Source organism: Oncorhynchus clarkii, unplaced genomic scaffold (genome assembly GCF_045791955.1).
Source record: "Oncorhynchus clarkii lewisi isolate Uvic-CL-2024 unplaced genomic scaffold, UVic_Ocla_1.0 unplaced_contig_1317_pilon_pilon, whole genome shotgun sequence".
NCBI lineage: Eukaryota > Metazoa > Chordata > Actinopteri > Salmoniformes > Salmonidae > Oncorhynchus > Oncorhynchus clarkii.
Genome location: NW_027258001.1, coordinates 60,001 through 75,048, shown reverse-complemented (window position 1 = coordinate 75,048; position 15,048 = coordinate 60,001). Strand labels below are relative to the sequence as shown.

The following is a 15,048-nucleotide window of genomic DNA, read 5'->3' as shown; positions in this document are numbered from 1 at the left end:
GGTACTTTACACCACTGAAGGAGAGAGACGGTACTTTACACCACTGAAGGAGAGAGACGGTACTTTACACCACTGAAGGAGAGAGACGGTACTTTACACCACTGAAGGAGAGAGACAGTACTTTACACCACTGAAGGAGAGAGACAGTACTTTACACCACTGAAGGAGAGAGACAGTACTTTACACCACTGAAGGAGAGAGACAGTACTTTACACCACTGAAGGAGAGAGACGGTACTTTACACCACTGAAGGAGAGAGACAGTACTTTACACCACTGAAGGAGAGAGACAGTACTTTACACCACTGAAGGAGAGAGACAGTACTTTACACCACTGAAGGAGAGAGACGGTACTTTACACCACTGAAGGAGAGAGACGGTACTTTACACCACTGAAGGAGAGAGACGGTACTTTACACCACTGAAGGAGAGAGACGGTACTTTACACCACTGAAGGAGAGAGACAGTACTTTACACTACTGAAGGAGAGAGACAGTACTTTACACCACTGAAGGAGAGAGACAGTACTTTACACCACTGAAGGAGAGAGACGGTACTTTACACCACTGAAGGAGAGAGACAGTACTTTACACCACTGAAGGAGAGAGACGGTACTTTACACCACTGAAGGAGAGAGACGGTACTTTACACCACTGAAGGAGAGAGACAGTACTTTACACCACTGAAGGAGAGAGACTGTACTTTACACCACTGAAGGAGAGAGACAGTACTTTACACCACTGAAGGAGAGAGACAGTACTTTACACCACTGAAGGAGAGAGACAGTACTTTACACCACTGAAGGAGAGAGACAGTACTTTACACCACTGAAGGAGAGAGACAGTACTTTACACCACTGAAGGAGCGAGACGGGAGAGGGACTTCCCTTAATTGGGAGTGACAGGTGAAACTGAGGGCTAGTGCTGTTCATTAGGGTTCATTCAGGTGCTTTGTGTGGTGTCTGGGCCCCTACCATCACACAACCTTTTAATAATAACCATCACACATCTATCACAGTGTTGTCAGCTAGAGAGAAAGCTCACAGTAGACAGTGTTGTCAGTTACAGAGAGAAAGCTCACAGTAGACAGTGTTGTCAGTTAGAGAGAAAGCTCACAGTAGACAGTGTTGTCAGTTAGAGAGAAAGCTCACAGTAGACAGTGTTGTTAGTTAGAGAGAAAGCTCACAGTAGACAGTGTTGTCAGTTAAAGAAAGAAAGCTCACAGTAGACAGTGTTGTCAGTTAGAGAGAGAAAGCTCAGAGTAGACAGTGTTGTTAGTTAGAGAGAGAAAGCTCAGAGTAGACATTTTTGTGAGGTAATTAGAGCAGGTGAGAATTAAGGCGTCAGGATGCTTCAGTTCGGCGGGCGCCTAGCCGATGTCGAACTGAGAGAAGACATTACTGTGTGCTGACAGGAGACATTACTGAGAGGAGACATTACTGAGAGGAGACATTACTGTGTGCTGACAGGAGACATTACTGAGAGGAGACATTACTGAGAGGAGACATTACTGTGTGCTGAGAGGAGACATTACTGAGAGGAGACATTACTGAGAGGAGACATTACTGAGAGGAGACACTACTGAGAGGAGACATTACTGAGAGGAGACATTACTGACAGCTGAGATAAGACATTACTGTGTGCTGAGAGGAGACATTACTGTGTGCTGAGAGGAGACATTACTGAGAGGAGACATTACTGAGAGGAGACATTACTGAGAGCTGAGAGGAGACATTACTGTGTGCTGAGAGGAGACATTACTGAGAGGAGACATTACTGAGAGGAGACATTACTGAGAGCTGAGAGGAGACATTACTGAGAGGAGACATTACTGAGAGCTGAGAGGAGACATTACTGAGAGGAGACATTACTGAGAGGAGACATTACCGAGAGGAGACATTACTGAGAGGAGACATTACCGAGAGGAGACATTACTGAGAGGAGACATTACCGAGAGGAGACATTACCGAGAGGAGACATTACTGAGAGCTGAGAGGAGACATTACTGAGAGGAGACATTACTGAGAGCTGAGAGGAGACATTACTGAGAGGAGACATTACTGAGAGGAGACATTACTGTGTGCTGAGAGGAGACATTACTGAGAGGAGACATTACTGTGTGCTGAGAGGAGACATTACTGAGAGGAGACATTACTGAGAGCTGAGAGGAGACATTACTGAGAGGAGACATTACTGTGTGCTGACAGGAGACATTACTGAGAGGAGACATTACTGAGAGGAGACATTACTGTGTGCTGAGAGGAGAAATTACTGAGAGGAGACATTACTGAGAGGAGACATTACTGAGAGGAGACATTACTGACAGCTGAGATGAGACATTACTGTGTGCTGAGAGGAGACATTACTGAGAGGAGACATTACTGAGAGGAGACATTACTGAGAGCTGAGAGGAGACATTACTGAGAGGAGACATTACTGAGAGGAGACATTACTGTGTGCTGACAGGAGACATTACTGAGAGGAGACATTACTGAGAGGAGACATTACTGTGTGCTGAGAGGAGACATTACTGAGAGGAGACATTACTGAGAGGAGACATTACTGAGAGGAGACATTACTGACAGCTGAGATGAGACATTACTGTGTGCTGAGAGGAGACATTACTGAGAGGAGACATTACTGAGAGCTGAGAGGAGACATTACTGAGAGGAGACATTACTGAGAGCTGAGAGGAGACATTACTGAGAGGAGACATTACTGAGAGGAGACATTACCGAGAGGAGACATTACTGAGAGGAGACATTACCGAGAGGAGACATTACTGAGAGGAGACATTACCGAGAGGAGACATTACCGAGAGGAGACATTACTGAGAGCTGAGAGGAGACATTACTGAGAGGAGACATTACTGAGAGCTGAGAGGAGACATTACTGAGAGGAGACATTACTGAGAGGAGACATTACTGTGTGCTGAGAGGAGACATTACTGAGAGGAGACATTACTGTGTGCTGAGAGGAGACATTACTGAGAGGAGACATTACTGTGTGCTGAGAGGAGACATTACTGTGTGCTGAGAGGAGACATTACTGAGAGGAGACATTACTGAGAGCTGAGAGGAGACATTACTGAGAGGAGACATTACCAAGAGGAGACATTACCGAGAGGAGACATTACCGAGAGGAGACATTACCGAGAGGAGACATTACCGAGAGGAGACATTACTGAGAGGAGACATTACTGAGAGCTGAGAGGAGACATTACTGAGAGGAGACATTACTGAGAGCTGAGAGGAGACATTACTGAGAGGAGACATTACTGAGAGCTGAGAGGAGACATTACTGAGAGGAGACATTACTGAGAGGAGACATTACTGTGTGCTGAGAGGAGACATTACTGAGAGGAGACATTACTGTGTGCTGAGAGGAGACATTACTGTGTGCTGAGAGGAGACATTACTGTGTGCTAAGAGGAGACATTACTGAGAGGAGACATTACCGAGAGGAGACATTACCGAGAGGAGACATTACCGAGAGGAGACATTACCGAGAGGAGACATTACTGAGAGCTGAGAGGAGACATTACTGAGAGGAGACATTACTGAGAGCTGAGAGGAGACATTACTGAGAGGAGACATTACTGAGAGCTGAGAGGAGACATTACTGAGAGGAGACATTACTGAGAGGAGACATTACTGTGTGCTGAGAGGAGACATTACTGAGAGGAGACATTACTGTGTGCTGAGAGGAGACATTACTGTGTGCTGAGAGGAGACATTATTGTGTGCTAAGAGGAGACATTACTGTGTGCTGAGAGGAGACATTACTGTGCTGAGAGGAGACATTACTGAGAGGAGACATTACTGAGAGCTGAGAGGAGACATTACTGAGAGGAGACATTACTGAGAGGAGACATTACTGAGAGGAGACACTACTGAGAGCTGAGAGGAGACATTACTGAGAGGAGACATTGCTGAGAGGAGACATTACTGTGTGCTGAGAGGAGACATTATATAGAATATCATTCCTATCAGAGAGAGAGAGAATAACCACTGTCGTAGGAGTGTGTGTGTGGCGGCGTAGGAGTGTGTGTGTGTGTGTGTGTGTGTGTGTGTGTGTGTGTGTGTGTGGCGGCGTAGGAGTGTGTGTGTGTGTGTGTGTGTGTGGCGGTCTGTGCTCCGTGCACCAGGTCTGGTCTGTGCAGGTCCAGGTGTGCTGTTGACATTTTAATCAGGACTGAATCAGCTAGAGAGAGGTTTCCCAGAGCTATCTCTGCTACAGTTACTGAACACACACACACACACACACAGTGACAGCGTAAATCAAATGTCCTAACGTGACTGACCACGCAACCACACTGCACCCTGTGGCCTCAATGACATCAGTCCATAACCAATATCCAACGGGTCAGAAATGACCCCCCCCCCCCCCCCCTGAATACCAGAGGTCCGGTCACATCAAACCTGTCATCCCAACATGACCTGGAATCAGTCCAGACTAGACCATTTAACTGGTAATGGGACGGGGGGGGGGGACGGGGGGGTAGAAGGAGAGGAGAAGAGGAGAGAAGAGAACTAGTGAAGGAGAGAGAGGGAGAGGAGAAGAGAAGGAGAGAGGAAGAGAACTAGTGAAGGAGAGAGAGGGAGAGGAGAAGAGAAGGAGAGAGGAAGAGAACTAGTGAAGGAGAGAGAGGGAGAGGAGAAGAGAAGGAGAGAGGAAGAGAACTAGTGAAGGAGAGAGAGGGAGAGGAGAAGAGAAGGAGAGAGGAAGAGATGGAGAGAAGAGAAAGAGAAGAGAAGGAGAGAGGAAGAGATGGAGAGAAGAGAAAGAGAAGAGAAGGAGAGAGGAAGAGATGGAGAGAAGAGAAAGAGAAGAGAAGGAGAGAGGAAGAGATGGAGAGAAGAGAAAGAGAAGAGAAGGAGAGAGGAGAAAGAAAGAGAAGAGAAGGAGAGACAGACATTAACAAGGACAGAACGACACCAGATATATATATATATATATATATATATACGGGTCTCACCTGCCAATCTCTGCTCTGGAGACACGCACTTGTGAACAAACACACGCACGCACGCACGCCACACACACACACACGCCACACACGCACGCACACCACACACACACACACTCTCTCTCTGAGGGCTGTGTGTGTAAACTAAGGCCATGAAGGTTAAGAGGGTGGCCTCTTGTTCAAGGTGCAGGTTTTGAAAATGCTGGGCTCTGATTGGCTGCTGGGGGGGGGGGGGGGGGGTTGGGAATTCAACCCAGGATCCCCTGTGAGGGTTGTAACCCCTCTCTGCTCCTAACAATGGGACTTACCACAATGGGGTCTGGGTCTCATATAGCGCCCCAGCGCAGTGTCTGAGTGTGTGTCTAAGTGTGTGTGTGTGTATGCAGGTGGAGCACAGTATGAGAGAGTAGTACAGGGTCAGACCTCCTTACCACCCTAGGTGGTACATGTTCAAACCCCTCGATGTGTGTGTGTGTGTGTGTGTCTCTGGTGTGTGTGTGTGTAGTGGTGTAAAATGTGTTATATGATATCTAACAGTATGACTCAGTAAATGGTTACCCCTAGCGATATATACATATATTTTAGGTCTGGTCTGGTCCGGTCTGGTCCAGTCTGGTCTGGTCTGGTCCGGTCCAGTCTGGTCTGGTCTGGTCCGGTCCAGTCTGGTCTGGTCTGGTCCGGTCCTGTCCGGTCTGGTCTGGTCCGGTCCTGTCCGGTCTGGTCTGGTCCGGTCCTGGTCAGCTTGTTTTTTCTAATGTATTGCCGTATCCGTCAGTGTTGTAGACCTGCCGGTCTGTAGAAGGTTCTAAATCCATTTGAATCCCTGATATATAACGAACACATACGACTGCAGTGCGGGATGGAGGATATGCAGGCAGCCAATCATTATCAGTTGTGTGAATATATTAGTTTACAATGTAATGAAATCTCTTTCTCATCCCTTTCTATTGATGGAACCCTCATCTTCATGGAGAAACATTTTAATAGACTTCATTAACATACAACTTGCCTTGTCTTATCAGGGGTCTTATGTGAGGTACAGGTTTAATATTCATATATGACAAATATTACTTCATTACGTGTGTGTGTGTGTGTTTGTGCGTGTGTGTGTGTGTGTTTGTGCGTGTGTGTGCGCGTGCGCGTCACAAAGTCCTCAGCACTTAGGGAGCCAGCCAAGGCCCTATTTACAAACTCACCGAGTCCTCGTTGACCCCATTGACATTTTCCTAAGAGGCTTCTCTATAACCGCCCTGAGGGGACACCGCAGTCAAACTAAGATATTTGAACTGTTTTCTGAGTGTGTACTGGGAACACACTGAAAACACACTGGGAACACACTGAAAACACACTGGGAACACACTGAAAACACACTGGGAACACACTGAAAACAAACTGGGAACACACTGAACACACTGAAAACACACTGAAAACACACTGAAAACACACTGAAAACACACTGGGAACACACTGGGAACACACTGAGAACACACTGAGAACACACTGGGAACACACTGGGAACACACTGGGAACACACTGGGAACACACTGGGAACACACTGGGAACACACTGGGAACGTCCACAGTCGTCCTCTCTGACACTACTACGATACCACTCATCCATCTGTCCCCTGAGGCAAACTACGATCCAACAGAGTCCTTAACTATTCTCTGTATATATACTTGTTGAAAGACACCTGTGTTAACCAGTCTGGTTATTCACTGACACGTTTTGGTAAAAGACACCATGTCTTTCCTAACGCACGTTGTTTTAGCCATTTTGTGAGTATATTCCTTGCGGGAAGTTCACATTAGTTAATAATACTAAAGAAGAAAGACTCTGGTAGGATTTCCCCTAATGTTGGAAATGATGACAGCATGGTCCCTGCTCTCTGCTATCTGAGACCAAAATCTACTCTGAGGTAATATAGAGACTGCCTCAGGTCTACTCTGAGGTAATATAGAGACTGCCTCAGGTCTACTCTGAGGTAATATAGAGACGGCCTCAGGTCTACTCTGAGGTAATATAGAGACGGCCTCAGGTCTACTCTGAGGTAATATAGAGACTGCCTCAGGTCTACTCTGAGGTAATATAGAGACGGCCTCAGGTCTACTCTGAGGTAATATAGAGACGGCCTCAGGTCTACTCTGAGGTAATATAGAGACTGCCTCAGGTCTACTCTGAGGTAATACAGAGACGGCCTCAGGTCTACTCTGAGGTAATATAGAGACGGCCTCAGGTCTACTCTGAGGTAATATAGAGACTGCCTCAGGTCTACTCTGAGGTAATATAGAGACTGCCTCAGGTCTACTCTGAGGTAATATAGAGACGGCCTCAGGTCTACTCTGAGGTAATATAGAGACGGCCTCAGGTCTACTCTGAGGTAATATAGAGACGGCCTCAGGTCTACTCTGAGGTAATATAGAGACGGCCTCAGGTCTACTCTGAGGTAATACAGAGACGGCCTCAGGTCTACTCTGAGGTAATATAGAGACGGCCTCAGGTCTACTCTGAGGTAATATAGAGACGGCCTCAGGTCTACTCTGAGGTAATATAGAGACGGCCTCAGGTCTACTCTGAGGTAATATAGAGACGGCCTCAGGTCTACTCTGAGGTAATATAGAGACGGCCTCAGGTCTACTCTGAGGTAATATAGAGACGGCCTCAGGTCTACTCTGAGGTAATACAGAGACGGCCTCAGGTCTACTCTGAGGTAATAAAGAGACGGCCTCAGGTCTACTCTGAGGTAATACAGAGACGGCCTCAGGTCTACTCTGAGGTAATATAGAGACGGCCTCAGGTCTACTCTGAGGTAATACAGAGACGGCCTCAGGTCTACTCTGAGGTAATATAGAGACGGCCTCAGGTCTACTCTGAGGTAATATAGAGACGGCCTCAGGTCTACTCTGAGGTAATACAGAGACGGCCTCAGGTCTACTCTGAGGTAATATAGAGACGGCCTCAGGTCTACTCTGAGGTAATACAGAGACTGCCTCAGGTCTACTCTGAGGTAATATAGAGACGGCCTCAGGTCTACTCTGAGGTAATATAGAGACTGCCTCAGGTCTACTCTGAGGTAATATAGAGACGGCCTCAGGTCTACTCTGAGGTAATATAGAGACTGCCTCGGGTCTACTCTGAGGTAATATAGAGACTGCCTCAGGTCTAGTCTGAGGTAATATAGAGACGGCCTCAGGTCTACTTCCTCACTAGAATCTGATGGTTAATTATATTGTCTGTTGGATGATATCAAGATACGAGTCAGGGGTGATAAGAGAGGAGATTACATTTAATTAAACTTCAGAATTAAATGAATTCATATTCTGATAATTTCTGGCTATGAAAGTGAAATATAATTTAACAGAGATAACTTATGTGAGTGAAAAATAAAGGAACACAGTCTGTTTCCGTTGGAATTTAAAATGTAAAAGCTGGATAAGTAATTACCCAATAATTACTACAGTGTTGCAAATTCCTATAACGGGAAAATAGACCTACTCTAGTTGGATAAAAAAAAAAAATATTGTACTCATCAACTTAATGTGATTTAATTCAGATTTTTTATAAGATTGTTAATGAAAAACACAAAGGCTAATAATTATATTGGCAACATTATATTTTGGGGCTCAACTCTATAACCTCATACCGGATAATCGTAGTTTGTGTGTTTTGGTTTAACCCCGTTTTGACATTGTTAGACTGGTGAGAACAACTACAGCGAGAGTAGCGCAGTTACTGTGTCTGTCGCACACTGGCCTATAACGCTTTCTGATCTGGTAGGCCTAAAACAACCTTAAAATAATATCAACAAGTATAGAAGATGACAGTGTAAATACGTTAGAATAAAATAGAATAGACCACCAACTCTTCTGCGTAAACTGCACAGCAGACCATATTAGCGGTCTAAATCAATTTAGTGACACGTCAGATAACTTGAACGACTGAAATGAGCTGTTGTTGATACATCCGCTTACAAAGCATTTCAACAACTTCATGGATTAATTCATTTGTCTAAAAAAAACGAAAAAGCGAACTAAAATGTCAGAGGTCAAACTCGACCACTAAATAATTCGACCCATTGACCTAAAATGGAAATGACCTAAACCCTCACCTACAAGAAAATTTAAATGAACAAAGTCATTGAAACTTCAGCCTGATAATGAAGATTACATCATTTAAAACGAGAAAAAAATAGTAATATATACGCACGTTTTTCTACACGTCGGAAAGAAAACTATTCCAACAGAAAATCCAGTTTTCTTGAACACATATAGTCTCCATTTTGACCACAGCCACGGAGTTCATTTAGAACAGTTAGCCGGGTTTGCAGATGTAGTGGTACAGCACGTACACAAACTCCACATTCAGAAAGGAGTTTAATTAACCCCAAAGTTGTGTCAAATAAAATAACTGTATCAAAACGTCAACTCTGCGACTCTCGGGGAGGCTATTTTGAAAACTTCTATAAGTGAAATGAAGCGTGCATAATGGGGAGAGTTTATACTGATACAAAAGCGCATTAATTCCCTAGTTGAAAAGTAACAATAAACATGAATTACAGTCCGTGGCCGGATATAAAATAATGTGTCCTTACTTGTATCGTTTAGTTGCGCGACCGTTCCCCCCTGAGCGTTCGGCGTTCCGAAACGTTCTCCAGAGTTCCAGTTCCAAAACTTTCTCCAGAGTTCCAGTTCTAGAACGAAGTCTCTTCGTTGAGAGAACAATTTTATGAACGACCGATTATACAAGTATGAGTTTCCTCCCGAGAAAATAAGACAAAATCCACCTCCGTTAAATTAAATTTGGCACCGGAGTTCCTTTTTGTCGTTGACTAATTTTACAACAAGTTCCACAGAAAAGTTTTTCGGTCCGTTCCAAAAGAACCCGCTCGGTTCGCTCCTCGGTCTCGGATATGGTTCTTAGCTCCTCTGTTCACGGCGGTGGAGACAGTTGTTTGCTCCGATGACATAGCTAGCAGAGCAATAAGAAACAGGTGTACAATACAAATTATTTCGCGATTAGTTGCTCGGTCTCCAAACAATTACGCAGCGTCTCTATTTCCCGCAAAATAAACACATGCGAAGTAATCCAGTTCGGGAGATGACAGACGCTGCTCCGGACAGAGCGCGTGAAACAAAAGAAAATATGAACTACGGTATGATGACTCCACTTTTAGTAGCCTCCTCCAGCCTGCTTACGAACGAACGCCAGTCACACTCAAGAAGAGAAAGTTTCTCAGTAGCAACACCGTCAGAGCCTGAGGATATCCAGATATGTATTGTTCCCCTTCAAGTATGCTTTCCTTTAATAAAGCCCCAGCCTCCTGTAAACTCCAGTCCCCGGCGGCGGGAGCCGTGTGACAGGCAGAGGTGAAGTCTCGCACGGGGGCGTCCGGTAGCGGTTTAGTTGAAGTGAGCGGCAGAGAGCGGATAGCCTGACAACTTCCACAGTCCTCTAGTCGATGTTCGCGTTCAGAGAGAGTGAGTTGGGAGAGTTTCGCCCAGTGCTTAGCCCATGCGCCTGCCCTCCTCGCATAGCTGTCTTCGGAGCGGGGTAATAAAGTAGCAGGAAGGGGATATCCCAAAGTACCCCAGCAACTCCCACAGGACTGGACAGGAGCGCGCACAGACACAGACAGAACACGTGTTGATTGACAGCCATCACCAAGGCCGGGTTTTACGAGATGCCCGCGCATTTGTCCTGTTTTGTCTGAAAACTGTTTCAGAGTTACTATAGTACTATAGAGTGATCAGAACACTGCTAATTGTAGAATAAAACCTAGAGATAGTTTAATGCTACAGTTTTTACTTGTTTGATTATTTCCTTTAGTATTAAATCCATAGCAACCACTGAGTTTCACACGTTTTATTTTTAAATATGACTAATGCAACATCTACTACTTCTATTATAAGTCTAATAACAAATATTACATTGAGATTTCGTGTAACCGGCCTTCACACAACACCCCATAATGTCAGAATGGAATTATGTTTTTGTAAATGTTTACAAATTAATAAAAATGAAAAGCTGAAATGTCTTGACTCAATAGGTATTTAACTCCCTTGTTATGGTAAGCCCCAAAAATAATTTCAGGAGTAAAAATGTGCTCAACGAGTCACATAATAAGGTGCACGGACTCACTCTGTGTGCAATAATAGTGTTTAACATGATTTATTTTCTGATGATTTTTGAATGACTACCTCATCTCTATACTCCACTATACAATTATCTCTGTAAGGTCCCTCAGTGGAGCAGTGCACTTCATACACAGTCTCAACCACTAAGACCAGGAGGGTTTTCCAATGCCTCGTAAAGAAGGGCACCTATTGGTTGATGGGTAACAACAACACAAAGGAATGGATATAAGCACAGGTTAAACCTGGTTCAGTCTGCTTTCCACCAGACACTGGGAGACAAATTCACCTTTCAGCAGGACAATGACCTAAAACACGCGGCTGGGTTTCTGTACAGCACTTTGTGACGGCAGCTGATGTAAGAAGGGCTTTATAAATACATCTGATTGAAATACACACTGGAGTTGCTCACCAAGACGACATTGAATGTCCCTGAGTGGCCTAGTTACAGTTTTGACTTAAATCGTCTTGAACATCTGTGGCAAGACTTAAAAATGGCTGTCTAGCAATGATCAACAACCAACTTGACAGAGCTTGATGATTTAAAAAAAAAGAATAATTGCCAAATATTGTACAATCTAGGTGTTTAAAGCTCTTAGAGACTTACCCAGAAACACTCACAGCTGTAATCACTGACAAAAGGTGATTCTAACATGTATTGACTCAGGGGGTGTGAATACTTATGTAAATTCCCTTTCTGTATTTCATTTTCAATAAATGTGCAAAACAATTCAAAAAACATGTTTTGACTTTATCGCTATGTATTGTGTATTGTGTATTGTGTATTGTGTGTTATGTATTGTGTATTGTGTATTGTGTGTTATGTGTTGTGTATTGTGTATTGTGTATTATGTGTTGTGTATTGTGTATTGTGTATTATGCGTTGTGTATTGTGTATTGTGTATTGTGTATTGTGTATTGTGTATTATGTATTGTGTATTGTGTGTTATGTATTGTGTATTGTGTATTATGTATTGTGTATTGTGTATTGTGTATTATGTGTTATATGTTATGTATTGTGTATTGTGTATTGTGTATTGTGTATTATGTATTGTGTATTATGTATTGTGTATTGTGTATTGTGTATTATGTATTGTGTATTATGTATTATGTATTGTGTATTATGTATTGTGTATTGTGTATTGTGTATTATGTGTTATATGTTATGTATTATGTATTGTGTATTATGTATTGTGTATTGTGTATTATGTGTATTGTGTGTTATGTATTATGTGTTGTGTATTGTGTATTGTGTATTATGTGTTATATGTTATGTATTATGTATTGTGTATTATGTATTGTGTATTGTGTGTTATGTATTGTGTATTGTGTATTATGTATTATGTATTGTGTATTGTGTGTTATGTATTGTGTATTGTGTATTATGTATTGTGTATTGTGTATTATGTGTTGTGTATTGTGTATTGTGTATTATGTGTTGTGTATTGTGTATTGTGTATTGTGTATTATGTGTTGTGTATTGTGTATTGTGTATTATGCGTTGTGTATTGTGTATTGTGTATTATGTATTGTGTATTGTGTATTGTGTATTATGTATTATGTATTGTGTGTTATGTTTTGTGTATTGTGTATTGTGTATTGTGTATTATGTATTGTGTATTGTGTATTGTGTATTATGTGTTATATGTTATGTATTGTGTATTGTGTATTGTGTATTATGTATTGTGTATTATGTATTGTGTATTGTGTATTGTGTATTATGTATTGTGTATTATGTATTATGTATTGTGTATTGTGTATTGTGTATTGTGTATTATGTGTTATATGTTATGTATTATGTATTGTGTATTGTGTATTGTGTATTATGTGTTATATGTTATGTATTATGTATTGTGTATTGTGTATTATGTGTATTGTGTGTTATGTATTATGTGTTGTGTATTGTGTATTGTGTATTATGTGTTATATGTTATGTATTATGTATTGTGTATTATGTATTGTGTATTGTGTGTTATGTATTGTGTATTGTGTATTATGTATTATGTATTGTGTATTGTGTGTTATGTATTGTGTATTGTGTATTATGTATTGTGTATTGTGTATTATGTGTATTGTGTGTTATGTATTATGTGTTGTGTATTGTGTATTGTGTATTATGTGTTGTGTATTGTGTATTGTGTATTGTGTATTATGTGTTGTGTATTGTGTATTGTGTATTATGCGTTGTGTATTGTGTATTGTGTATTATGTATTGTGTATTGTGTATTGTGTATTATGTATTATGTATTGTGTGTTATGTTTTGTGTATTGTGTATTGTGTATTGTGTATTATGTATTGTGTATTGTGTATTGTGTATTATGTGTTATATGTTATGTATTGTGTATTGTGTATTGTGTATTGTGTATTATGTATTGTGTATTATGTATTGTGTATTGTGTATTGTGTATTATGTATTGTGTATTATGTATTGTGTATTATGTATTGTGTATTGTGTATTGTGTATTGTGTATTATGTGTTATATGTTATGTATTGTGTATTGTGTATTGTGTATTGTGTATTATGTATTGTGTATTGTGTATTGTGTATTATGTGTTATGTATTGTGTATTGTGTATTGTGTGTAGATGGGTGAGAGAAAACATCTATTGAATCCATGTTGAATTCAGGCTGTAACACAACAAAACGTGGACTAAGTCAAAGGGTATGAATACTTCCTGAAGGCCCTTAATGAACACACAGCTTGTACATTGTGAAGTATTTCCTCATCCTGTGAATATAACAGAGCCTGTGATTTAGTCATTCTTGTCTCTTACCAGATCGTCTCTATGAGACTCAGAGGCTTAGTGGTCTGAACAGCACAGTGACAAGCTATAATGTGTTCAATGGTTGTGAGGCTGGTGAATGTGTCCCATTGTTCTGTCTCTCTGTACAACGCACACACACACACACACACGCAGACACACACACACACGCACGCGCACTCACTCACTCACTCACGCCACGCACGTACGCACGCCACACACACACACACACACACACACACACACACACACACACACACACACACACACACACACACACACACACACACACACACACACACACACACAGACACACACACACACACACACACACACACACACACACACACACACACACACACACACAGACACACACACACACACACACACACAGACACACACACACACACACACACACACAGCAGGTATACTCCAATACACGTACACATGCACACAATGCTATTTCAGGTTCAATGCCAAACAAACACATGGTTTCAGTCTAACAGTGCAATAAGCAAATGGCACAGGCACGTCTCATAGAGTACAGTAAGATACTAGGAGAGAGAGAGAGAGAGAGAGAGGGACAGAGAGAGAGAGAGAGAGAGGAGACCATACTTTATTCTGAATGTTACAGACACGTCTCATAGAGTACAGTAAGATACTAGGAGAGAGAGAGAGAGAGAGAGGGACAGAGCGAGAGAGAGAGAGAGAGAGGAGACCATACTGTATTCTGAAAGTTACAGACACGTCTCATAGAGTACAGTAAACTACTAGGACAGAGAAAGAGAGAGAGATCTGTGTACCCTCAGATTACACAGATCCACAAAGAATTCGAAAACAAACCCAATGTTGATAAACTCCCATATCTACTGGGTGAAATACCACAGTGTGCCATCACAGCAGCAAGATTTGTGACCTGTTGCCACAAGAAAAGGTCAACCAGTGAAGAACAAACACCATTGTAAATACAACCCATATTTATGCTTATTTATTTTCCATGTTGTACTTTAACCATTTGCACATTGTTACAACACTGTATATATATATATAATATGACATTTGAAATGTCTTTATTCTTTTGGAACTTCTGTGAGTGTAATGTTTACTGTTAATTTTTATTGTTTATTTCACTTTGAATATTATCTACTTTACTTAACACATGTTTCCCATGCTAATAAAGCCCTTAA

General features: G+C 42.1%; 1 protein-coding gene across 1 annotated transcript in view; it reads left to right on the top strand.

Annotated features, from left to right (window-relative positions):
- The window catches only part of LOC139394452 (uncharacterized), a 96,306-nt gene that overhangs the window by 77,058 nt on the left and 4,200 nt on the right, over positions 1–15,048 (top strand). Inside the window, exons 6-7 of the mRNA XM_071142521.1 lie at positions 13,685–13,688; positions 13,877–13,957. Coding sequence (XP_070998622.1) covers positions 13,685–13,688; positions 13,877–13,957 — 85 coding nt within the window. The remainder of the gene's footprint in view (positions 1–13,684; positions 13,689–13,876; positions 13,958–15,048) is intronic.